The sequence below is a fragment of the Heterocephalus glaber genome, unplaced genomic scaffold (genome assembly GCF_053883595.1).
Source record: "Heterocephalus glaber isolate CG9 unplaced genomic scaffold, H.glaber_assembly_v1.0 deba00001472, whole genome shotgun sequence".
In the NCBI taxonomy this organism is placed as follows: domain Eukaryota; kingdom Metazoa; phylum Chordata; class Mammalia; order Rodentia; family Bathyergidae; genus Heterocephalus; species Heterocephalus glaber.
Window position 1 is genome coordinate 30,927,397 of NW_028258315.1, and position 25,354 is coordinate 30,952,750.

Consider the following 25,354-nt stretch of genomic DNA (forward strand, 5'->3'; position numbering starts at 1 on the left):
GAAAAGTGAAGGGAATCTCTGAAATAAAGGCACACCAGACCACCGTGATTGCTAAGTTGGAGGGATTATCAGCTCCCATCAGAAACTGGACTTTCTTCAGGGGAAAAGCAGCTGAAACCTGCAGTAGAAACTTGCAGAGTGCAACCCTGCAGGAGGACAGAGAGCTCAACTTGGGACCTGCAACCAGAAATTGCCTGAATCTCACTGGTCTGGGACTCGCTTACTGAGACTCATTGACTTATAACTGCACACTTGCCCACGTTGTCTATTGTGACAGCAGAGACACACCTTGAAGCAGGCCCTTTATTTTTTAAAGGTGATAGATTAATAACTACCACAAATTGTCATTCTTTAAGAGGTATTTGATGCTATGGTGTTGCTGATTGTATGACTTGGGCTAAGATGTTGTGATCTAAACAGTTTTCCTTTCTGGTATAATGAAAATGAGATAGCCTTAGAGTAATTAGGGACTCAAAACCTAAAGACCAGCTATATCTGGTAGACACCTCTGAGAAGCAATCATTCCATAAGGGTTTTAAATAGATCAACAAAGATACTTACAATAAACAACTTCATAATATCAACCCAGGAACTAAACCAAGGACAGTACCAAAAACAAAAATGAGAAGGCATTTAAGCAAGTCACAAACCCAGACTTTCACCCCACAAAAGGCAATTTCTGGGGGAAATGAGGTGCAAAAGTCTGATAATCAACCAGCTGGACACCCTGAACTGATAGCCCAGGAAGTAACAAAACAGATGAATGAGGTTCCAGAAAAATTCAAAGCAGAAATAATCTCCCAGATAACTACAGAGATGGTGAGCAGAGTGAAAGACATGATTAGAGGCTCTAGAACAGAAACTGATTAAAAAAAAAAAATAGATGAGCTCAGAAACATGCTGGAAGCCAGGAATTCCCAGCATAAGAAAGAAATGGAAACCATGATCGCCCAACATAAGAAAGAAATGGAATCCATGAAACAGATTCAAACAGATATTCAGGAGATTAAAAACCCCACTGAAAGTATGCAGAGCAGATTAAGAGAATCTGAAGATAGAATGTCAGATACAGAAGACAGGATTGCGGTGAAGGGCCATGAAAACAGAGATTTCTTAAAAATAGTAAGGGACCATGAGAAATCAATTCAACAGCTGCTAGATGATGCAAAGAAGAATAACATAAGACTGATAGGAGTCCATGAAAAAACAGGAGAAAGTACAACTGACATAAAAAAAACTGTTCACAGAAGTAATAGTAGAAAACTTTCCAGACAGAGGAGAATTGGACATACAGATAAGCGAGGTATATAGAACTCCACCCAGCCATGATCAAAAAAAATCTATACCTAGACATATAATAGTCAAGATCCCAGAAACCCAACAGAACAAAATCCTACAGGCAGTTAGAGAAAAGAAACAAATCACCTATAAAGGAAAGCCCATCAGAATCATGGCAGACTTCTCAACACAAACCCTCAAATCAAGGAGAGCCTGGAGTGAAGCAGTTCAAGCACTAAAAGAAAATAACTTCCAACCTAGACTGTTGTATCCTGCAAAATTATCTTTCAAAATTGATGGGGAAATTAGATACTTCCATGACAAAGAACACCTGAGAAATTTCATGAACACCAAACCAGCACTCCAAACAATTCTAAGCAATATCCTAGAAAAAGATAATGAAGGTCAAAACTCCATGAGGCTCAACAGAGGGAAGCCACCAGACAAGGTAAGAAACTAAAGGGAAAGGGGGGAAAAAGAAATAAGAGCCAACAACAGTAAAACATCATGACAAGGATGAGTCAGTATCTCTCAATCATAACCATCAATGTTAATGGCCTCAATTCACCAATCAAAAGAAGTAGACTGACAGAATGGATTAAGAAGCAAAATCCAGCAATATGCTGTATACAAGAAACACACCTAACTCAAAAAGAAATTCATAGACTGAAAGTAAAAGGATGGAAAATGGCTCTCCACATGACAGAAACCTGGAAAAAAGCAGGGGTAGCAACCTTATTTGCAGACAAAGTAGATTTCAAACCAAAACTAATTAAGACAGACAAAGATGGTCACTATATTCTTGTGAAGGGAACAATCCAAGAGGAAGAGATGACAATCCTAAATATATATGCACCAAATATGAATGCCCCCAACTATACAAAACAAATATTAATGGACATGAAAAACCAAATAAGCACTAATACATTTGTAGTGGGGGACCTCAATACGCCACTATCACAAATAGATCATCTAGACAAAAAATTAACAACAAAATCCTAGAACTGAACCAAGCTATTGAACAAATGGACTTAATAGATGTTTACAGAGTGTTCCACCCCACAAAATCATAATACACATTCTTTTCATCTGCACACAGGTCATTCTCCAAATTAGACCACATGCTAGCTCACAGGACATGTCTAAGTCAATGTAAAAGAACTGAAATTACCCCCTGTATATTATCAGACCACAGTGCAATAAAATTGGAGATCAATAACATGTGAAACTGCAAAACTCCCACAAACACCTGGAAATTGAATAACACCCTCCTGAACAACCAATGGGTCACAGAGGAAATTAAGAAATTAGACAGTTTCTACAAGTAAATGATGATGCCACCACAACATTTAGGAATCTATGGGACACAATGAAACCAGTTCTATGCAGGAAATTCTTAGCAGTGAATGCCCATATTAGGAAAACAGAACTCAGATAAATAATCTAATGCAGAACCTCAAACTCCTAGAAAAAGAGATAAACCCAAAGCCCACACATGAGAGGAAATTATAAAGATCAGAGCAGAAATCAATGCAATGGAGACTAAGAGAATGATACAAAAAATTAATTTTTGAAAGAATAAATAAAATCAACCTTTAGCCAACCTTATCAAAAAAAGGAAAGAAAAGACTCAAATCCATGCAATTAAGGATAAAAATGGTGAAGTCACAACAGAACCAGCAGAAATCCAGAGGATCATCAATACCTACTTTGAGAACCTGTACTCTAATAAAATAGAAAACACAGAAGAAACGGAGATTCCTAGATACATATGAATTGCCAAATTTAAATGAAGATATAGAAATTCTAAACACCCCAGTTACAATGAGTGAAATTGAAAATGTAATAAAAAATTTACCAACAAAGAAAAGCCCAGGTCCTGATGGCTTCACTGCTGAATTCTACAAGACATATAAAGAAGAACTAATGCCATTACTCTTTAAACTCATCAAGGAAATTGAAACGGAAGCAAGGCTTCCAAATTCATTCCTGGAACCAAGTGTTACCTTGATTCCAAAACCAAGGAAAGACCCAACCCAAAAAGGGAACTACATGCTAATCTCCCTAATGAACACAGATGCAAAAATCCTCAAGATACTGGCAAACAGAAAACAGAGGGTCATCAAGAAGATCATACACCCTGACCAAGTCAGATTTATCCCAGGGATGCAAGGATGGTTCAACATTCTTAAATCAATAAATGTAATACACTATATTAACAGAGTCAAGGACAAAAACCATATGATCATCTCAATAGATGCAGAAAAGGCATTCAACAAAATCCAGCACCCATTCATGATAAAAACCCTACAGAAAATGGGAATAGAAGGTTTTTATCTCAGCCTGATTAAGGCTGTCTATGAAAAACCAACAGCCAACATCATACTAAATGGTCAAAAACTGAAAAGTTTCACGCTAAAATCAGGAACAAAACAAGGATGCCCACTGTCACCACTCCTGTTCAATATAGTTCTGGCAACAGCCACAGCAATTAGAAAAGAGAAAGAAAGAAAAGGAATAAAGATAGGAAAGGAAGAAGTTAAACTGTCAATATTTGCTGATGATATGATACTTTACATAGAAGACCCAAAAAACTCTACCAAAAGACTTCTGGACTTAATTGACAGATTCAGTAGAGTAGCTGGATATACAGTCAACACTCAAAAAACAATAGCCTTCTTATACACAAATAGCAGACTCACTGAGAGAGAAATTAGGGAAACAATTCCTTTTACAATAGCATCCAAAAAAATGAAATATCTAGGAATCAATCTACCAAAGGAAGCAAAAGACCTCTATGCTGAAAACTACAGCACCCTGAAAAAAGAGATCGAGGAGGATATAAGAAAATGGAAAGACATCCCTTGTTCCTGGGTAGGAAGAATCAATATAGTGAAAATGGCCACGCTTCCAAAACTGCTATACAGATTTAATGCAATGCCGATTGAAATTCCAACAATATACTTCACAGAACTAGAGAAAACAATCCAAAAATTCATTTGGAATCAGAAGAGACCTAGAATAACAAAAGCAATTCTGGGCAACAGAGACATGGCCAGGGGTATCACAATACCCAACTTGAAGCTATACTACAAAGCTACTGTGATAAAATCAGCATGGTACTGGCAAAGAAACAGACCTGAGGATCAGTAGAATAGAAGATGCAAAAACAGCTCCAGACACACTCAGCCACCTCATCTTTGACATAGGAGCCAACCACCCTCACTGGAGGAAAGACAGCCTATTTAATAAATGGAGTTGGAAAAACTGGATTTCAACCTGTCAGAGATTAAAACTAGACACATATCTATCACCATGCACTAAACTGAGATCTAAGTGGATTGAAGATCTAAATATTAAGACAGAAACACTAAATTTGCTGGAAGGTAAGTTAGGTGGAACTCTTGAAGATATTGGCATAGGAAAAGACTTTATGAACCAAACCCCAGTAGCACGGGAACTAGCAGAAAGAATCAACAACTGGGATTTCATCTTATTGAGAAGTTTCTGCACTGCAAGAGAAACCACCAACAGAGCTAAGAGACAACCTACAGTCTGGGAAAAAATTTTTAGCAGCTGTAACTCAGACAAAGGGCTACTATCTAGAATATATAAAGAACTGAAAAAAATCAGACCCCCCCAAATTCAAAGACCCAATTCAAAAATGGGCATCTGAAATGAACAGACATTTCTCAGACAAAGAAGTAAAAGCAGCAAATAAACATGAAAAAATGTTCAACATCACTGGTCATTCGAGAGATGCAGATGAAAACAACACTGAGATTCCACCTCACTCCAGAAAGAATAGCTGCTATCAAGAAGTCAACCAATAACAACCAATAATGAACGCTGGCGGGGGTGTGGAGAGAAAGAAACCCTTCTCCATTGTTGGTGGGAGTGCAGACTGGTGCAACCACTATGGAAATCAGTATGGAGATACCTCAAAGAACTAGGGCTCGAGGTCCCATTTGACCCAGCTATTTCCCGGCTGGGTATCTTCCCCAAAGAATTAAAAGAATCATACCACAGCGATATATGTGTACCCATGTTTATTGTGGCACAGTTTATAATAGCTAAAGCTTGGAAACAGCCCAAGTGCCCATCAACTGGAAACTGGATAAAGAAGATGTGGTTTTTTTATAAAATGGAGTACTACTCAGCCATAAAGAATGAGAAACTAGTCATTTATAGCTAAATGGATACATATTGAGGCCATACTCTTAAGTGAAATAAGACATGTAAATACTGAATAATTTCTCTAGTGTGAGAAACTGAGAGTGTAAATAAGGACTAAAAGGATTAATAACTAATAATTGATACTTTGAAATAGGAAAAGGTCCAAAGGTGTAGGGGTGGTGGAAGGGGAAAGGGAAGAATGGAAAGGAAAAATTATATGAGAAAAGAAAAAAAAATGGAAATGAAGTCTATGTAAATAGGGAAGGGTGGAGGGGGTGAAGGGCGCACAGGCAATGGGGAAAGAATGAGAACCAAGATACATCACGTTCAGGTACAAGCACCCAATGATAAATGTAAACATGTTGTATACCTAAAATGTACCAATAAAAGAATTTAAGGGAAAAAAAGACGGCAAAAGCAACAAAAGACCTTAACAGTGTCTTTCTGTACCTTTTCATCTTATTCAGACTACTTAAGGCAGGTAGCACGCAAGCCCTTAATCCTTGTGCCTTCAAGCCTAGCCCCACCATGAATCATTCACACACTCTAGATTCAGCCACCTCTGAAAAAGCAGGAGGCTTGAGGGGGGGGCATCTAAACACAAGCCATACAGGTGTCTAATGTAGCGCATTCTGGACTAAGCCCTCACTACTTCTTAACACAGCAGGGACCCCCTGCCACCTGCAGTGTAGACACGGGTTGAAGAACAGCCTAAGCTTTGGTCTCAGGGAACTTATCATCTAGATAGAGATTGTGTGTGTGTCCACCTGTGCACCAGGGGGAGAGCAGTCAGGCTGCTACTGCAGGGCACGTGGGAGCTGGGTGGGCAAAGCCCTCTGGTGGAGCATGGGTTCTGAGAGCCATGTGAGAGACTGTTAGTGATGTTGCAGAATTAATTGCAAGGCATGAAATCCCTCTCAACTCACTTTGTGAAAGTAGGGGTTAGCATACCACTTGGGCATCTGAGGCTGGAGCCAGGGCCTCCGCCCTCTCTCAAGTCTCTATTTCCTCCTCTCTCCTCTGCCTCTCTATCTCTTGGCCCCTCCCATTTCCCCTTGCTCCCCATCATCAGTGGATGTTGGGGGCCAGAACAGTAATCTGGGTTCCTGTGCCCTGGTCTGGGGTAGCTTTTTTTTTCTTTATCCTTTTATTGGTACATTTTAGGTATACAATATAATGACATTCATCATTGGAAATCTGCACCTTTACATAATCTCTCTTGGTTCTTATTTTTAGGGGTAGCTTTTGAAGACACTCATCACCTTCTAGTTTCACTCACCACTCTTGTTCATGATTTTCTGCGCTCTGAGTTGAATTACAAATATACTTGAACTAGCCTATCTTTGAGCAAACAAGGCAGTTCCCTATCTGCATGCTAGCATATGGTGGTCACCTGAGATAAACAGTGTGGACACTCAAGAAGAGGGACTTCAGTAGCAGCTAATCTGAGAAGACCTTACATTGACTGGATCCTCCGGGAAGTGTGTGCTCTGTGAGGATGGCCAGTGAAATGGACAGTTTCTGTTTAGTTAGGGAAGCTCCCATGGCCAGCTTGTAGTCATAGTAAGAACTTCATCCAATAGTAAGGGACCCTGGACTCCACTTTAGTGACTTTTTGGAGGTAAAATATCATATAAAAAGTTGCATTACACAAATATAGCTGCCCTTTGGTATCAGTATTGAGATTAGTTTCAGCACCTGCCTCAGAGACAAATCCTCGGACACTCACATCAGATGGTACAGTGTTTCTGTAAGACCCACATAATCCTCCTGTGTAACTTTAAATCCTCTCTAAATTTAATACCAAACACAATGTGAATGCTATGTAAATAGTTGTTATACTATATTGCTTAGGGGTAATGACAAAAAAAAAGTACATGTTCAGTTCAGATGCAATTAAAACGTTTCATCCAAGCTGGTTGAATTGGGCTGTGAATCTAGTGGATGTGGGGGCTGACTGTGCATTATCTTACTTAACTCTCCACAAACACCCTGTGAGGTGGTACTGCAGGGTCTTACTTTTAGGGGTGGAACTGAGGCTCATAGAAGCTGTGTATGTGGTCTGACAGTGCTGAATGGCCAGTGCTCTCCCTGGAATGCCGTATCAGACCAAGCACTTGGCTGTCAGCATGACCTTCTCCCGTCATGAAGGGAGCGTGTCAGAGTCTCACGAAGGCCACCTAGCACTTCTGAGCTCACACTCAGGCCTCATGACCTCCTGGAGATAGTGAAGTCCTTCATCAAGGACCCTCGGGCACAGCTTGTGGTCAGTTAGTAACTTGAATCTGGAATGTCTGCTGCTAAAGTCCAAGCTGTTAGATGTGTTACTTTGGTGCATCTACTTTGGAGAGGTTAACCATTGCATTTCACAGCCTGCTGACCCAGAATGTATGCCACTGTGTAGGAATTGTTGCCTTAAACTTGTCCCTCTTCCTTTCTAGGTTGCCCCTCTATCTGGTCTCCCTTTTGATCAGTCTTGTTTTCCTGCTGGTGAATCTGACCTGTGCTGTGCTGGTGAAGACAGGAAATTGGGATAGGAAGGTCATCGTCTCCGTGCGAGTGGCCATTAATGACACACTTTTCGTGCTGTGTGCCATCTCTCTCTCCATCTGTCTCTACAAAATCTCAAAGATGTCCTTAGCCAACATTTACTTGGAGTCTAAGGTAGAGTGGGAATGTGTTCAGATCCCTCCCATGAAACTTGTTCATAAAAATAGGTGTCTAATTTGTACAGGACACACTCAACAAATATTTTTTGCACCTGTCCTTTAGCAAATGATTAGCCACACTGTGGTCACCAGGACATAGGGCTGTATAGTCCACTGAATTTTGTGTGTAGGAACTGTTCCATCTCAGGTGGCTTAAGAATGTTAGTGTGTGCTGGGCCAGGGATTTAGCCCAGTGGCACCGTGCCTGCCTCCCAAGCACAAGGCCCTGAGTTTGATCCCCGGTACCAAAAAAAATGTTAGTGTGTGCAGAATCACTGGCAGAGAGTTCCGTCTTTGGTTTATAGATATTTAACCCATATTTTAAAGGATTAGTGAGAATTGACGGTACCAACAGCACTAATAGCAAACATCTAGTGTTGTGTCCCTGGCAGGCACTTTGTGTATTCACCTGGTGTCATCCTTACAGATCTATTGGGTTAGGTAGTGTTATAATCCCCATTTTAGGATAAAGAAACCAAGGCACAGAGAGCTCAAATAGCTTGCCCAGGGCACGCAGCTAGCAGGTACAAAGCTGAGTCACACCTGGCAGGATCTGTGGCCTTTACTGCCTCCTTGTGCTTTGGAGACTCAGACTCAGACTCACACTTGTGGGCTATGCCCTCACGTAGCCTCTCCTTCAAGGTAGAAATGGGGTTCCAGAGACTGTCTTGCCTGTGGATGGTTCAGAGACTGAGCCACACATGGGTAGGAGAGAAGCTCCTGGCCCATTCCCTTCTATCCTGTGCTTTGTACCCTCAGCTCCCAGGTCCCACTTTCCTGTCTCTAGGGTCATAAAAGGCAGATGTGTGCAGATATGCTCTGGTACCAAAGTGCATCTGGTCAGCCAGCTCCCCCTAATTCCCTCACTGAGATTCCAAACCTGAGCCTGGAAGCCTGGTGAGCAGTGGGGCCAGGGCTGGCTAGGGACCCTGCCCCTGTCACTTTGCCTCTGTGGACCTGCCTCCCCTCACTAAATGGTTGAGTGATCTGCCCAGCTCCTCTGCTTCTGAGACGCAGTGCCTGTGTGCCCTGTGGAAAATCTGCCATCTGCCTGCTTCCCTTCGGGCTCATTTTGACTGTAATGTTTTTGGTCTGAAGTGGCAGCTTTGTCTTTCACAGTATTGTGTCTTCAAAAGTGATCAGCAGATTAAAATCTGTTCTAACTTTGACTCTCACAGAGCATCTTGGGAGTTAGCCAGATTCTTGCAAATCCTACAAGTTAGTGTAACAAAGTAGTTCTTTCATTTATAAATTCTGTTGTATGTGGGGCGGGGTGGAGTGGGGGGAGAAGAGACTGGGAATTGAGCTTAGGGCCTGGGCACTTGCCAGGCAGATACTACGCCACTGAACTACATTCCTGGCCCCTCTGTTGTATTTTAGACTTGATTTTGCCTTAACTTTCTCTGCTATTTTATCTCCCATATAGGGACTAATGAAAGCATTTTTTAAAAAACTGTAGTTTTCAACAGAACAGGTTCACTGGTAGACTGTTACAATGCCATTTTGCTCACCTTTGTGGTTTATGAGGGAACAAAGAACTACTGGTGAAATGAAGTGGTATTTTGGACTTAATGACTTCAAATGCAAAACTTAGTTTTAGCTTTTATGGTCATGTTAACTGTGTCTCCAACTAGGGGTTCTCTGACTGGCTTGAGAAGTTGATGGCTTCATAGAGTGGAGCATGGGTCATGGATTTCCATGTAATTCTACTCTGAATCACATCAGTACTCATGCTGGTCCATCCTCAGTGGCTGTGGGTTTTGAGAAAGAACACACTGTAGCACACTTTGCAATGCCTCCTCTCCCAGCTCCTGTCCCTCTGAGACTGTTTCTGTGTCCCCTGAGCCAGAGGCTCTCTTGGGCTCACCTGCTGTGCCTCTTGGCTGGGAGGATCTGGAGCTGAGTATGGCAGTGAGAGACTTAACAACATAAGCCCTATGACTTTCTGGGCTTGAGGCAGAGACGCTGCAGACACTGAACTGTCAAAGCCATTAAACACCTTAAAATCTGAAGTTGCACGGAGTCGCCAAGGGGTTTTAGGACTAAGGTGGAGGGTTCTGACTGAGACCTGATGTGCTTTCACACCTCTGAAATCCCCCATAGGCTCCTGGGTGACAATAGGTGAGGGACAGTCAAGGGGCCAGTGTCCTGGACCTGCCATGGCCCACCCTGCCGGCTCTCTCTTACAGGGCTCCTCTGTGTGCCAAGTGACTGCCATTGCTATCACCGTCATCCTGCTGTACACCTCCCGGGCCTGCTACAACCTGTTCGTCTTGTCCTTTTCTCAGATGAACGTCCAGTCCTTTGATTATGACTGGTACAATGTATCAGACCAGGTCAGTGTAGGTGCCACGAGGCATGACTGGGATGGGCACCCTTTGCTGTGTGGCATTCCAAGTGGCAGAGATGTTGACTCTGTTTCTGCTGTTGAACAGCTGTGCGACCTGGAGCAGCCCTTCCAGTGTGTTGTGTGCACCCTCATCTGTCAAATGGGACCAAGGCACTTGCCTTGTTCTAGCTTATGACTTCTGAGAATATCAGATTAGAGATGTGCAGACATATAAACCTGCACATAGGTGCACGCACACTTCTTTCCACCTCATGGGGTCCTCATCAAGCAGTATTATAAGATGGTGTTATTAAAGAGTAAAATTTGCAAAGATAAATTGTATTCAGGTGTGAGAAAATGTCTAAAACTGTGAAGTTAGACTTTTAATGCAGGACAGCATTGGAGAAAACCTAGACCACAGTGACTGAAGATACTAAGGCTTAGTAAAGCCTCCCTGCACCAGTGGTTTCAATAGGATTCTTCCCTTCTACCCCAAATGTATCCTATAAATTAGTAAGTTACCAACTGTAAAGCAAGTGAACAAATGTAGGAAAATGTAGCTCATAAAAGCTCAAAAAAAGAAAAAGGACATTTATTTGACAAATACCAGTTTTTTATGCCAGACAATACAGAGTTCTGGGGATATAGAAGATGGAGACTCCTTCATCCCTGCCTGTGGGAGCTTATGCTGCACTGAGGCAGAGACAGACAGATAAGCCATTCCAGAGAAATGTACCTTTTTTCTAGTAGACAGATTGATTTGCACAGGCTCCTTCAGCTCTCCTTCGAAAAAAATGAATCCCCAACTATATATAAATCTTCTAAAATTTCCATAGTGCTCAAAATTTGAGCTGAATTCAGTCAACAGAAGAAGGAATATAATGACCCTGATGAGCTGAAACGGTGAGGACAAGGCAACTTCACAAGAGGCACAGGTAAGGGGAGGATGAACACGGCAGCAGCCCACACCCAGCCCCAATGCCACTAGCACGGGCAAGGCCTGACTGAGGTATGCCTGGTAAAACTACATATATATTTTCTGAACTTTAAACAGTGACCAACTAGAGACATCTTCAGGATACACAGGATTTTAAAAGTTGTAGTAAGCCACACGTGAGATTTACTATGTGAATCCTAATTACGTGTGTGATTTAGTGGTGGTAAATACATTCAGTGTTGTGCTCCCTTCACCACCTTCCTCCTCTAGATCTTTTCCATCCGCCCAAACTGAAGTCCATTAAATGAGTTGGTATTAACAAAATAATTATTTTCTTTTAATCAAGTTTATAATAGCCCTGGTTTTAGAATAGGGTCAGTTTTATTTTTATTGGATATATATGTCTACATCTGTTATAACCAAAATAATATAGGAGCAAGCAGGACAGATGGCCACAGGTGCATGTGGGCAGGAGCACAGGTGAAATGTGGGACGTGAAGTGTGAGGGATCACTTGGAGAGGGAGACTGTGGAGTGGACTTCTGCGCTTTCACTGTAACAGAAGGCAGAATTCAGTGTAGGGGAGTGATTCTCTGGCATGGTTTTGCTGCATTTTTTTTTTTTTTTCAAATGCTGGTCTTTCTGAGGCATGACCATACCCAACTCCCCTCTTGTCTGCTGAAGGGAGAAAACTGTCATTAGCCAGGCCCCCTTGCCATCTCCCTGGGCTGGAAGGCAAATGCCCAGGGCACTGAGGACTTTTTCTAGAAAATTTAACCAGCAATAGGCTTAAAAGATTGAAAAGCAGGATTCGGTTTATGTGAATAAAAGTTTACAGTTGGCGTGCTTATCCTGGGTCACATGTTGCTGTGGAGAATGAAGGAGACACCCTTAAGAGTCTATTCAGTTATTGATGAAAAATTTAGTTCAGATCTAAGTGAATGAGTACATTTATACACAAGCAAGAGTTTGAGGAATGAAGTAATAAAATGTCAGAGATGGGGAGTTCTTGTCTGAATACTGAGTGTTTAAATAATTGTCCAGGTTGACCATTATTACAGGATTTCTTTATGCACATTTTAGGGAAAAGAAATACTGTAATAAGATTCTGTTCATGTCAGGCAGAATATTTTCTCTGCCCTCAGTATAGAGCTTCTGTTTCTCTTTTGCTAACAGGCAGATCTGAAGAATCAGCTGGGAGACGCTGGCTATGTTGTATTTGGAGTGGTGCTTTTTGTGTGGGAACTCTTGCCCACCACCTTGGTAGTTTACTTCTTCCGAGTTAGAAATCCCACAAAGGACCTTGTAAGTACACCATTTTATATTTCCATAAAACATTGTCTTAATTCTGCTCAGAAACCTGAAATTATTTTCTATATAGGAGAGAGCCTCTTTCAGGCCACTGTGATATAGAAAGTCCCTTGACTGTTTGGTTCAGACTTTCTTTTCCTTAATTCTCTTTTCAGGGAAATGTGTTTTGGTTTAGCTTTATTTTATTAAAGAAATGAAAGTAAGGTGCATCTCCTCGCCTGGAGGAAATAACCACTTTAGTTAATGCATCAGCCTCACTGGTATTTGAGGCTCAGCTTACTGTGCCCCAAGTAGATAAGGTTTTCTTTTAGCAAAAGGCAGTGGAGAATGGTAATTTAATTCTTTGCCCCTATAGTGTGCTGGCTGTTGAATGGGATGACAAGGAGGTAAAAACAGTATTGGGAAGGGTGCTATAAATTCTCTCCCCTAGTTTGGTCATGTTTCTGATCAACCAATGATTTATAGGGGCAGGACAGAATATGCAAAAGCAGTGAGAGTGCAAACTCCTGGGAGCCTTTGCTCTACAGAGAGTTCTAGCCACACAAACTGGTGGAAGAGTTTTGACTGATGTGTGCTCTCACAAAGGAGTTGTGAATTTTGGCCTTCATGGGCAGTGAGGAAAGCATAAAAGCAGCTGCCAAACAAGTTGCAGTGCTTAGTTCACACCCAGTTAATGTGGACATGCTGTTTTATCTTGTTTTCTTTTAAATTCATCTCTGGGGAGTCACTACTGAGACAGGAACAGAAAGTGATGAGACTGGCAGGTGGGGGGTGGGGCATAGCCTGGCCTGTGGTCCCAGCACAGCGATGAGCAATGGCTCAGGATGAAATCCAGCAGTGTGCCTTGGAGTTTTTGAGGTGAATTCAGTTTGAGGGGGCAGACACAGGGTGAAACAATTACAGAGATAGGATATGAAAACAGGCTAGGCAGTGCTCCCCAGGTGATTTCACCTTTAAAAATTTTTTGTTATAAATGCTCACATGATTATGTATATCCAAATTGCACTATCTACTTTGCCTAATTTGGGGATTTTTCATTGAATTAAAATGATTTGTTGTTACACGCAAGACTGGATGAAAGGTTAATCTTGTTAAAGAAAAGGAACACTCCAGGTGAAAGAAGCAGACTCTGTCCAGATGGGAGAACATTTTTAGTCTCTTGTGGCAAGGCACGGTGCCTGGAAGTATGCCCAGTGATCGATCACCTGTCTTTCTAGACCAATCCTGGAATAGTCCCCAGCCACGGATTCAGTCCCAGATCTTACTTCTTTGACAACCCTCGAAGATATGACAGTGACGATGACCTTGCCTGGAACATTGCACCTCAGGGACTTCAGGGAAGGTAAGACTGTTAACCTAGAGGGGCCTTGTGGAGGAGAGGGTTGCACCATGGCAATGGGTGCAATCTGAAGGCTAGGGAGCCCTGGTGACGAGAAAGAACTAACGAAGTTTTAAAAGCCCCACAACATTATTACGTACAGTAGTGTTTCCTAAACAATTCATGGGGACAGTTTAATAGCTATGCTGTTATACACATGATGAGAAATGAAGGTTTAAACAGAAAATCAGCTTACTTTACAGAATTTGTCTGTGGTATGCTAAGATATACTCTGAATGTCCAAGAGCACTTGACCATGGAATCACTCAGTGGAACATGATGTGGGAAATCAGGCAGACTTCTCTAGTCAGATGTTCTGATCAGTTAAATGACACGCATTTATTAGAATACAGTATAAGGACCAAATTTAAAACTTGATGACAGTTCTTAATTGCAGTCCTGTGAGGTCAGTACTATCGTAAGCCTCATATTTCAGATGAAACTAAGGTATCTAGAGGTGGGGTGATTTGGTCCAGCTCAAGCAGTCTCATTGGATATGAGCTCTGAGTCACTAGATTATGCAGACAGTTTGTATCGGAGCACCCATTTCCTCATCTCACCTATGCCTATGCTGTGCTTTCATGTGCAGTATAACAGAGTCTCCGTTTTTGAAAATCCACCTACAGATTTGGTCCAGAATTTTTTTCTTTTTGGTACCGGGGATTGAACTCAGGTCTTTGTGCTTTCAAGGCAAGCGGCAGAACCACTGAGCTAAATCCCCGGCCTGGCCCAGAATATTTTGGAGAGGGCAGTTAAATATAACAAAGCCCATAGCAGCATACACAGTACCTGCGAGACAGTAAATGAGCTGCCACCACCTGATTTCCAGCGATCTGGGAAGGGAAGCATCTGAGTCCCTGAGCACCTAAGTGCCTGGCCCAGGCCAGTCTGCAGTCAGGATGGTGATGGTGGCAGCCATGGGGACCCCTTCCCCCTGTCCTTAACCTAACCTGTAGATGCAATGCTCTCTGGCCACCCATCACTGTGTTCTCCTTTTAGTCCTTGGATCAGAGCCAGCAGCTGCAGGAGGAGCCAAAAGAGCTGCTTGCCGAGCCTGCAGGTTTCATCCCTCCCAGGACCCCTCCTGGCCCTCCCAGTCTGAGAGAAGGGAAGGCTTATCATTATGTGGTCTTTGTGAGTTTAAAGACTTACGTTAGCATTTCAATGTAAATGCCTTTTCTTCTAGGGTGAAATGATAGATGTACTAGCTTTATTTATTTATTTATTTATTTATTTTGGTACGGGGGATCGAACTCGAACTCGGGACCTTGTGCTTGTGAGGCAGGCACCGGAACCACTGAGCTAAATCCCCAGCCCTAGCTTTATTTTTATTAATAACACTGTATAAACTTTGAAGAGGTCTGAAGAAGGTCCTTGTTTTGGAGACAGGAGAACTAAAGCAGACCACTGCCCAGGCCAGCAGATACAAAGAACTACCTGAAAGACAGCTGATAAACACGGACTTCTGAGTACCACCTTCTTCCCTGAAACTACTCACCCTGTTGGCTCTGTTTGTCTCTTTAAACCCATTTGCTGCTGGAGCAGTCTTAGTGCCCCAACCTGCCAGGATGTCCCAGAGCTGAAGACATCCTTATTTGGGCAAAAAGTCCTACTTTCCACTGTAGCTTAAAGGAAAACAACGTGAGTACTGTGTTTTAGATACTGTTCTAAGGACTTGATAAGTGTTAACTCCCATTCTATAGAATTTGGACATAAATACAGTAGTGACTATACTCCACATTAGGATTGAAACACAATTTGTTGATAGAAAATGTGTTACATATTGTGTCTGGTTTCAGGTTCTAGAACGGCCAGACTTCTGGGCTCTAATGCATGCAGAAGAATGTTGTGGGCAGGCTGCCAGCACTGTTTTTTGTGAAAGTGGGCTTCAGTTAGCCAATTTAGGGACTCGGGGTGTTGTTCAGTGGTACGGCATCTGCCTAACTTGCACAAAGTCCTGGGTTCCATCCCCAGCACCATACACACACAAAACAAAAAAACAATTCAAAGAATTTGGAGACTGTCTAGAGTTTATACCAATTTCCAGCTCTGTCTCCTATACCTACAAAAGTATGACCTTTTAAGCCATTGAATTTTTTTTTTTAAGCTTTGCTCCAGACTACTATGATTGGGGACAACAAACGAACAGCTTCCTAGCACAAGCAGGAACTTTGCAGCAAGATTCAACTTTGGATCCTGACAAACCAAGCCATGGGTAGCATCAGCTGGCTTTGTGGAAGACATCTATTGGAAAGCTCCACAAAGACAAACTGCAAGACGGTGGAATCTTTAGGGCACTTTTCCTTAAGATATGGGACTTGAGTTTTGTTACAGCTTCCCAGAACTAAGCAATAATTCAGATTCATAGATCCTTATTTTAGTACTAGTAAGTAATTTCACTGGGTATAATTTAAACTTTTTAAAGAAGACCTGTACTTTTATAAAGATGTATTTTATATAACTTAATGCTAAAGTATACTAGGGTATTTTCCTCAAGGATGTTACTGCAGTATACGTTGTAGTTTGCACAGACTTTTTATGCATAATTCACTTTAAAACTGTAGGATATATGGTCTGATAGTTTTAAAGCTTTTGGACTAAAGTATTCCTCAAATACCTCTGAAGGTCATTTAGACTCATTCTACATTGGTAAACTCCTGAGATACAATTGACATCTAGAAAACGAATTCCAGTGTTGAAAGTCAAAATGAAATAGTTTTTCATCAGTCTTTTAAGTAACTGACTCTTTAAAAAAAAAATACAAAAGTCCAGATGCTTGGTTTCAAAGATTTTTCTTGACATTTTGCCAAAAGTCTGATACTTCCTTTCATCAGGCACCAGTGTATACAGTTCAGTAATAAGACGTGGACCATGTTAACAGTGTAGCTGACTTAAACTATTAAACCTCCTCTGATATATTCAAAGTGATTGTGCATAGTTTTTTCAGCTCAAATAAAATATCCATTACTTCAGGACTATAGCAAGACTACCTTTGCTAGCTCAGTGAGTGGTCACTATAGCAAAGGAAAAACCAAGAGGACCCCAAGAGGGCATTATACCCCTGGTGCTAAAGTCAGAAGACTGAAATCCTGATAGTTTCTGTAATCTCCAGCCATAAATCATGACCTTTATTTTTAAATAGCTTTTTAAACAGTCAATTGGAAGCTGTGTATTTGAAACCATAGTGGTAGCACTTGTCTCTTAGGGCATGTCCCAGACAACTGCTTTGTCTTTCACTTAAAATGTTAGGAAATAAGACTTCTCTGACCTAAGTACCATTCTAAACCTCCATTATGTAGACTCTGGAGCCATAAAACTCAAATCTAGAGTATCATTCCTCTCCACCTTGGAATCTTACCTTGGGCAAGTGAGAATGACTTGTATTGATGAGTTCTGTAGCCACTGCAGCCCACTTCTGACACTTCTTCCAATGTCTTCAGGAATAACTGACTTCTGGGCATTAGTTTCACAGAAACAAGTCTACTTCTCTTATTTTGAAGGTATTTAAAATCAGAACCTCAAGTTTTAAATGAATCACGATTGTGTTTTTCATTTGTAAAGAGCACCTCTGCCCTGCAGTCCCTCCTAACATCTCTGCCTGTCCACACACAGAGCAGCCTGAGTCACCCATCACTTAAAGTGGCAACTTCCTAGGGAAGATTGTACACTGAAGCAAACTGCACTCCCTGTCTAGAGTAAGTTGTTTTTCTAAACAGAAACCCTGTTGTGGTCACACTAAGTCATGTCTTCAGAAAGTCCTGCATCCTTTAGTACAAGTGGTACCTTGGTTCACAAATGCTTTTGTTTGCCAAAAGTTTGGTTTGCCAACAGAAGCATTTGGCAGAATTTTGTTTTTGTTTGTGAACTCTGCACCAGGTGACAAACACGACCGCAGCCATCTTTCCCAGAATCATGGGACAAATTAAGTTAGTGAACCAAGGTACCACTGTATTTGGTTAGCTGAGGGGAGGTATATATTAAGAGTACAGTGTCACAAAAATTATGTAACAGTATCTTCTTTTTTCTTTTTGGTACCAGGGATCAAACTCAGGACCTTGCACTTGCGAGGCAGGGGCGGTTGCCACTGAGCTGAGCCTCCGGCCCAACAGTATCTAAAATTGAAATATCTAGCATTATCAAACCATAATCTACTTTTTTGATAAAGCTGCTAGTATTTGTGCAAACGTATTTTTTGCTGAAAGATAAAAAGGATCTAAGTGCCTATTCTGCCCTCCTTTTAAAAAGTAATACAGAAACTTTTAGGACTACTTGTCATCACATACTAGAATACTTACTATAAGAATCATGACTGGGAGGAGACTGTCCTGCCCATCATGCACCCTGTGAGGTGCTACGGAAGGAGAAGTGAGTGTCTCTGAGCTTCCTATTCACCCACTGTCAGAGGCAACCAGTGCTGTTTGCTTGTGTGGAGTATCACACATGAGAGGAAAGGAAGGTAATTTCTGGTTCTAAAAAAACCAAACATTCTCTTATTTTAAAACAACATGAAATTACAACTGATACTTTGAGAGTTAAGAGTGCATGGAGAAGAGCTGGTATTACAGAAAGCTTTGTACCCTCAGCCATGTCTGTCTGAACACCATGGCTGAAAGTGTTTTGTGTTACTGGAAGGGATGTCATCTCTGTAGCTGTCTAAAATTCCAACTGATCTGTGCAGACAGCCATCACTGGCTCTTTTCCTTATTGTGACACTAGCACCTCCCAAACTGCTCAGTCTCTACAACTTAAAGGTGAACCTTTTAGAGACTGAGTGCTCAAACAGCAACCTAAAACCCACTTATTTATTGCAAAGTGACAACACTGCAATTAAACCTGAATACTGAGGTTTTAGTTTAAAAAACAATAATTCATACATTAGCATCTTTCGTTTAAAAGAAAAACAATACGCATGTCATAGGTTCGCCACCAACTTAAGGCAGCTGTTGTCAGTGAGCCTTGGTGTTGAGCAGATATTTAACCTCTGTTGAAAGCAAGAAGACACTGAGAAAAAGATTCTCATTCATATCTACATACTGGATATTACTGAGATTGCTTTCCTTTTCTTGGTGCTGGGACAAACTCAGCTCATATATGCTCTGCAAGTGCTGTCACTGAGCTACGACCCCAGCCCATATTTTTAGCAGGTGAACTTATGTTAAAGCTAAGTAGGTATTCACCTGCTTTTTCCAAGCAAACATTTCCTGTCTCTACTCCCTGAGCTGTGTCTGGACCCTGCCCTGTTTTACCTGGCACTGACTTAACACCTTGCCAATGAATTCTTTAGTTCTAGACCTCCCTCATCCTTTTGGACCTTGGCTACCTTACTAGTTATTTTGTTCAGAATCACCGTTCTACCCCTGAACTTGAGCATCTTTAGAACTGGAATCCAGAGGTCTTTTCTCAGCTAGATCTGTAACCTGTATCTCTTCAGTCGTCATTGTCCTCAGAAGTCTTCCCTTTCTGGGTTGGTGATTTAGCTCAGTAGTGCCGCACCTGCCTTGAAACCACAAGGTCCTGTGTTCGATCCCCGGTACCAGAAAAAAAAAATGTTCTTCCTAAGCAAAAACACTAGTCAGAGGAGAACGAAATCTTCCCTTTCTGTACTGATTCCTGTTGCTATGACCTTCACTCATCAATCTCACTGAGCCTCAGCAGTCCCTCCAAGTCATGGTGCTTCTTGAACATATTAGCAAAAGTACAGAAAGAGTGTATTTGCACAAGGAGATACTGCTTTCCCAAGGGCCTTAAATCTAGGTAAGTGGGAGTCCTTGCTGTGCTTCCCCTAGGAGAACTCACCAGCTTGGAGCCTAGGCTGAAAGACTGCAGGGCACTTACCCACCTGAAGGGGTACTTTCTGTGAAGGAAGGCTATAACATGATATCAGAGGTAAGCCCCAGCCAACAGGTGTTTGGGAAATGACTTCACCTATGACAATGTAATGGCACTGTCAGGAACACACTACAGTTGATTCCTGTGGAGGGCACCTTCTCCGCTACACAGGTTTTTCTAGGTTAGCACATGTCCTCTTAGCTGACAATTTTATTGGGATGGTTTCCCACTATAAATGGTATATAATCTAGTTAAGCTATACAATGGTAACTTCTTACACTTACACTTTTTGTTTGGTACCAGGGATCGAACTTGGGCCCTTGTGCTTGTGAAGCAGATGCCGGAACCATTGAGCTAAATCCCTGGCCCTACACTTACACTTTTATCTACTGTGTGTTGATTTTACGGGTTTACTGCCCATGCAAAGTCTCCTCCCTCTTATGAATCTTTGACAGATGTCCACAAGTTGGATATTTGTCAAAGATTCATAATGAGAAAAAGGTAATAAACATTTTATATGTACATAATCCTCAAATCATTCTTGGAGACTGTTAAAATAGAAGCACCAAGATTAATTCTGTCTACACAGGCACTATACCATGCCTCTATTTGCCTATAACTGTTTAGAAGATAGAATATTGAAATAACCCACACAGTAAAAAAATAGATCTTTACAAGGTAAAGAGTCAAATCAAAAGAATAACTATACGGCACCTGCCTCGCAAGTGCAAGGTCCTGAGTTTGATCCCCGGTACCAAAAAAAAAAAAAGAATAACTATGTGGGTAAAAGTGTTCCATGTGTTGATTATTTTAAGCTCATATGGAAAAAATAAGAATAACTGTGGTAGAAAAGTGGGCAAAAGATATGAATATAAATATATACAAATGGCTCTTAAACATTAAAAGTTGGTCAGCTTTGCTCATAGTAAGAATATAAACTAAAAAACACGGGCCATTCTGATAAATTGAAAAAAAAATGATCAACAACTCCAGCATTATAACATCTCTGACAATAAAGTTGTGGGTAAGCAAGTACAGTGATAAATTTCAGATGGCATGTGAATTGGTACTGTCCCCCCAGGTAGGACAGTATATCAGCTAGTGTCCTTTAAAGTGTCAAAGGCACATGCTCTTTGACCTCAAAATTCCACTTATGGGTATTTCTTCTGTAGGTATGTATGCAAACGTGAAATGACATGTAATAGTTTAGAAACAACCCAAATGCCCATTAATGGGACCAGTTAAATGATGGCACATCCATATAATGTAGTACCAGGCACCCCCTGAAAAAGTAATATGGCTTATCTAGTGATATGTGGAAAAAAGCAAAACAGTATGTATATGATGTCACTTTGGATAAAAATGAAAGAAAAAATAAGACTATATTTATATATGCCTTAAAAAGTATGGATATGAAAATAGGAGATAGAGAAACCATGGGCAGATAGGAAAGGGACCTGAGTTAACCATGATAAGCCCTGGGAAAATTGGAACATGAGATAAACTGAAGTGTGCCCCGGGAACCTGGAGGGCAGGGAAGTCTGTCCTCCTGAAATGAGAGGTCTAGCTAAAAAAATATTGTTCCATTTTCATGCACCCACCAAAATAGCCCAACAAAGTACATAAAAACCCCTGACAATGGGTGCTGCCTCGGCATCATCCATCCCTTAGAGCTACTTCTTTGCTAATGAGAGCTTCTCTTTGTTCTAATAAACTCTCTCCATTTGTCCCCCAACTTCTGTGTCCATCTACTTCATCCTTTGATGAGCTCAGAGAAAATAGGTAACAGATGGAAACATAAACCAAGAACAGAGGTTATGTATAATGAGGGTGTGTGCAGTGCAGAAGTTGGGCTGTGGAGACACTTACTGTATAACTTTTGGTTTTAAAACCCATGTGAATGTACTACCTGTTTAAAAAAATCAAAATAAGCATATTTAAAAAGTCTTATGACTCAGTACAGATCAAAAGATGCTAAGTTCCCACTTTTAGTTGAATGGTAATAGACCAACTTATGAAATGACACAGACCATGTTTATGAGTAGAGGCTCTGGAGTTAGGATATTCTAGTTTCAAATTCTGGCTACCTGACTTAGCATGTTACATCTAAAACAGAATTTTACTTAACCTATTAGTGCTTTGGTTAAGATGAAATGATGAAGCCCTTAATTCAAGGCTTGCCAAAGCTTGCCTTTGTGACTAGAAGAGCCACCACCTCAGGCTATCTGGAAAAATACTTTTCCCTATTCCGCAAATTATAATCAGATCTTCATCTCATAAAAAACACTTAAAATGGGAAAAACAAGACAGAAAAGATTGCAGAAACATGTTGTACTTTAATTCACATTTTCTGGAGTCCAGTGGTACAGCAGCAAATTACTTGGAATTCTGTTCACAAAATCAAAGCTGATGTTACTGAAATAGAATATGGATATATGTGTTGGGCTTTGATGCACCTAACTTGTCTTTTGGTGAACAGCTATGGTTTCTGCAGGTACTAGAGTTTCTAAACTGCTGCGAGGCTGTGAACTGTGCTCAAGTGTCCAGCTGAAGACAATGCTGATGAAGACCAAAATAGCTGTCCTGTCTTATATACAATGGCACCTAGGCAAAGTTGAAAAGTGGCACAGTGTTTCATACACATAATGAGATTACAAAATCAACTAATTCAAATGTTCAATGTCAAAACATATGACAAATTTTTAAGAAGTAAAATCTATTACTATTCTGATCTTCCTTGTAACCCAAGAATCAAAACAAGAGGAACACTGAAAATTTACCCATATACAGTTTGTCTAATTTAGATTCCACTTACAAAAATGTTACATGCCATTGAAGGAAAGAATGTTTCCTTTTCTTCATGTTTGTTACTTCTTCGGCAGTTACAATCATTTCTGTCAGTTACATGGTGAAGTGATAGATTTTAAAGTAGGTGAGAAGATACAAACAAAAGACCAAGAGGTACTCACTAGCCGGGCATGTTCACAATGTAAACTGCTCCACTATCGCCTCGCAGCAATGGGTACATGAACTGGAAGACAGTTCACGGTACAAGGACCTAAAACATCACCAGGCTCACAAAACACAGGCTCCTACAGTTTACACATTAGAAATACAAACAAACACAAAATACAGGCAGCCCCTCCCCAAACTAACTTATGGTAAAATAAAGTTAATCAGATGAATTTCAGCTTCAGAATACTTCATTTCTTAGTGAAAAAAATTCATTAAAACTTTGAAGAGAACTTCTTACTCTAACTAGATCTAATTTTTCCTAGAACACACTGTAATACACTATTTTTCCTAAGCTTGAAACAAATTGCAATAAATGAAAATGACCAGAGATTTTCTTTAGTAATAGAGCTTAAATAATAACCTTTAACTACAGGAACAGTGAAGTAACACTACCAGAAAAGTTTTAAATTTACAGTAAAAACACACAAAGTGCCTAATTTCTCACTTTTTAAAAACTCCAAATGAAGTTCATTTAAAAAAATGAAGTTCATTTTTTTAAAAACTCCAAATGAACACTAAAAAGAATTCTTCATGTACTAGCAAGATTAGCAGATAATTGCTTTTAAGGCTCTTTGCCTTAAGGTCTCCTTCCCTCACCATGTAATGCTTACAACCCTAAAAAAAGCAAAGAAAAAGTAGAGGAAGCTGGCCTTTATTATTCAGTCTAACAAACATCATCACTGCAACCAAATTCTGGTTTGTAAAAGTTAGTAATTAGGTGAAAACATGAGACCTTACTCCCCCAATCATATCCTTCACAGAACAGCTAAATATTTTTAAAAGGGGTAAGGCAACTAAGTACAATTTAAAATATGTCATAAAACTGTCAACACATTTCAGACTTTGGCAGAATAAGATGTGGGTTTAAGAGCACTTCAGAAAAGACAGGAGTCTAAGGAGAAACTAGACTACTAGCATTACTTCACAGATGCAACCTTTCAAATCAGTCCCATTATGTCTACTGACACCTTTAAAAGAATCAAGATTTTAAATATTGTTTGGAGAGTTTAAATCTCAGGTTTACAAAGTGATAGTCTAGGACTTATGAGTCCTCCATTGGTCCAGGTCACACAAAGTACCATGGATGCAAAATGAACTAAAGATGGAAAGAGGAGGGAGAGGACAGGAAGCTGAGAAGATGGCTAACTTAATCTCCCTGCTGAAATACCTCACTAGAGAAAATTAGATGGGGAGTTAAGAGGGTTGCACAGGTTGTATTCAAAATTAAATCCTTTAAAAAAAGCAAATTTTGTATAGTTTTAATTGGCATTACAAATTCATAGAATCCGACTCAAATTTCATCAACAACTAATTATATAAATATGGAGGGCTTTTCTTTTTAAAGTAACTGGACATGTCTAAAATTAGGAGAGAAAGGCAAAGTTCGAAGAAGTGATCTGTAGGTTCTAAATAAAAAACACCAGCCCAGTAGCGCACATCTGCCTGGCTGAGCATGGGAAGAGCACTCATCTATCCACCTTTACCACCACAGGTCCTTCAGACCCAAAACAAAGCAGCAACCAGAACTAAACACCTCAAATACAACCAATGAAATTGAAGCTGAAATCCTGGGGAATCTTAAGGAACCTCTGAAACCACCCACCGAAAAGACCAATCACTGCACTGATGGCTCCATATTATTGATGTCAGCTGTAGTGCTGGACAAGGCTAAAAACACATTAAATCATTGATAAAGTTCACCACCGATAGCAGCCCTGAGCAACACTGGTTCTCTCGTTCTCCTTTTCCACAATAGGTGGAAACTATTATTATAAGAGAGATAGTCATTAAAGTTCAACAAGAGGAAATGAAAGAACAACAATAAGGACAAAACCAGTTTGAAACATAGAATGTTCAACAGAAACATAAACAGAATTAGTATAACTTACATGTTTTAAAGTACATACTTCATTTATAAATAGTTCTAATCTACTTAGGATCATAAATATTCAAGTGAGCATTTGAATGTTTTCTTTTAAGAGTTCAGAATTCTTGAAGTCTTAGTCTTTTTGCTTACTGTCCAAAACTAAAAGGCTTCACACAGTCATTTTGTCTCTAGACATATAAAAGCCTTCATTACCTGCTGTGCTGTAGTAAGACTTTAAAGTTCTGTAACTCCCTTATACTTGTAGAAAGCCTGTAGGAGGGGAAAAAAGCAATGTTAGTACATACAGGTAATTTGTGTACATATTTCAAATTACTGATACTGTTATACAGGCTATAAAGTGAAATCTAGAATATATAAGCAACACTAAACATGAGAGATTCCATTTTTATTTTTTGGTACTGGGGATCAAACTCGGGACCTTGCGCTTGAGAGGCAGGCGGTTGAACCACTGAGCTAAATCCCTGGCCCAAAGATTCCCTTTTTAAATGAGTATGCTACAATTTTTA

General features: G+C 40.6%; 2 protein-coding genes across 16 annotated transcripts in view; one reads left to right on the forward strand and one right to left on the reverse strand.

Moving 5' to 3' along the window:
* Positions 1–17,040, forward strand: part of Gpr137b (G protein-coupled receptor 137B) — a 42,923-nt gene extending 25,883 nt beyond the window's left edge. The window contains exons 3-9 of one of the 5 annotated variants that reach the window (XR_015439447.1): positions 7,896–8,118; positions 10,352–10,498; positions 12,604–12,732; positions 13,956–14,080; positions 15,116–15,250; positions 15,506–15,757; positions 16,224–17,040. Coding sequence is in view for 2 of the 5 variants with exons in the window: in XM_004854614.4 (XP_004854671.2) it covers positions 7,896–8,118; positions 10,352–10,498; positions 12,604–12,732; positions 13,956–14,080; positions 16,224–16,335 (736 nt within the window). In the remaining 3 variants the exon portion in view is untranslated. Of the gene's footprint in view, positions 1–7,895; positions 8,119–10,351; positions 10,499–12,603; positions 12,733–13,955; positions 14,081–15,115; positions 15,251–15,501; positions 15,758–16,223 lie in introns of all 5 variants that reach the window. The other 4 variants (XR_015439448.1, XR_015439449.1, XM_004854614.4 and 1 more) reach the window with 4 other exon arrangements.
* Ero1b (endoplasmic reticulum oxidoreductase 1 beta) overlaps positions 1–25,354 on the reverse strand; it is a 93,176-nt gene that overhangs the window by 7,959 nt on the left and 59,863 nt on the right. For 6 of the 11 annotated variants that reach the window (XM_087181925.1, XM_087181924.1, XM_087181921.1 and 3 more), the window contains one exon: positions 25,041–25,097. In XM_087181925.1, coding sequence (XP_087038051.1) covers positions 25,041–25,097 — 57 coding nt within the window. Of the gene's footprint in view, positions 1–18,729; positions 25,098–25,354 lie in introns of those variants that run through there. The other 5 variants (XM_087181919.1, XM_021266375.2, XR_015439445.1 and 2 more) reach the window with 4 other exon arrangements.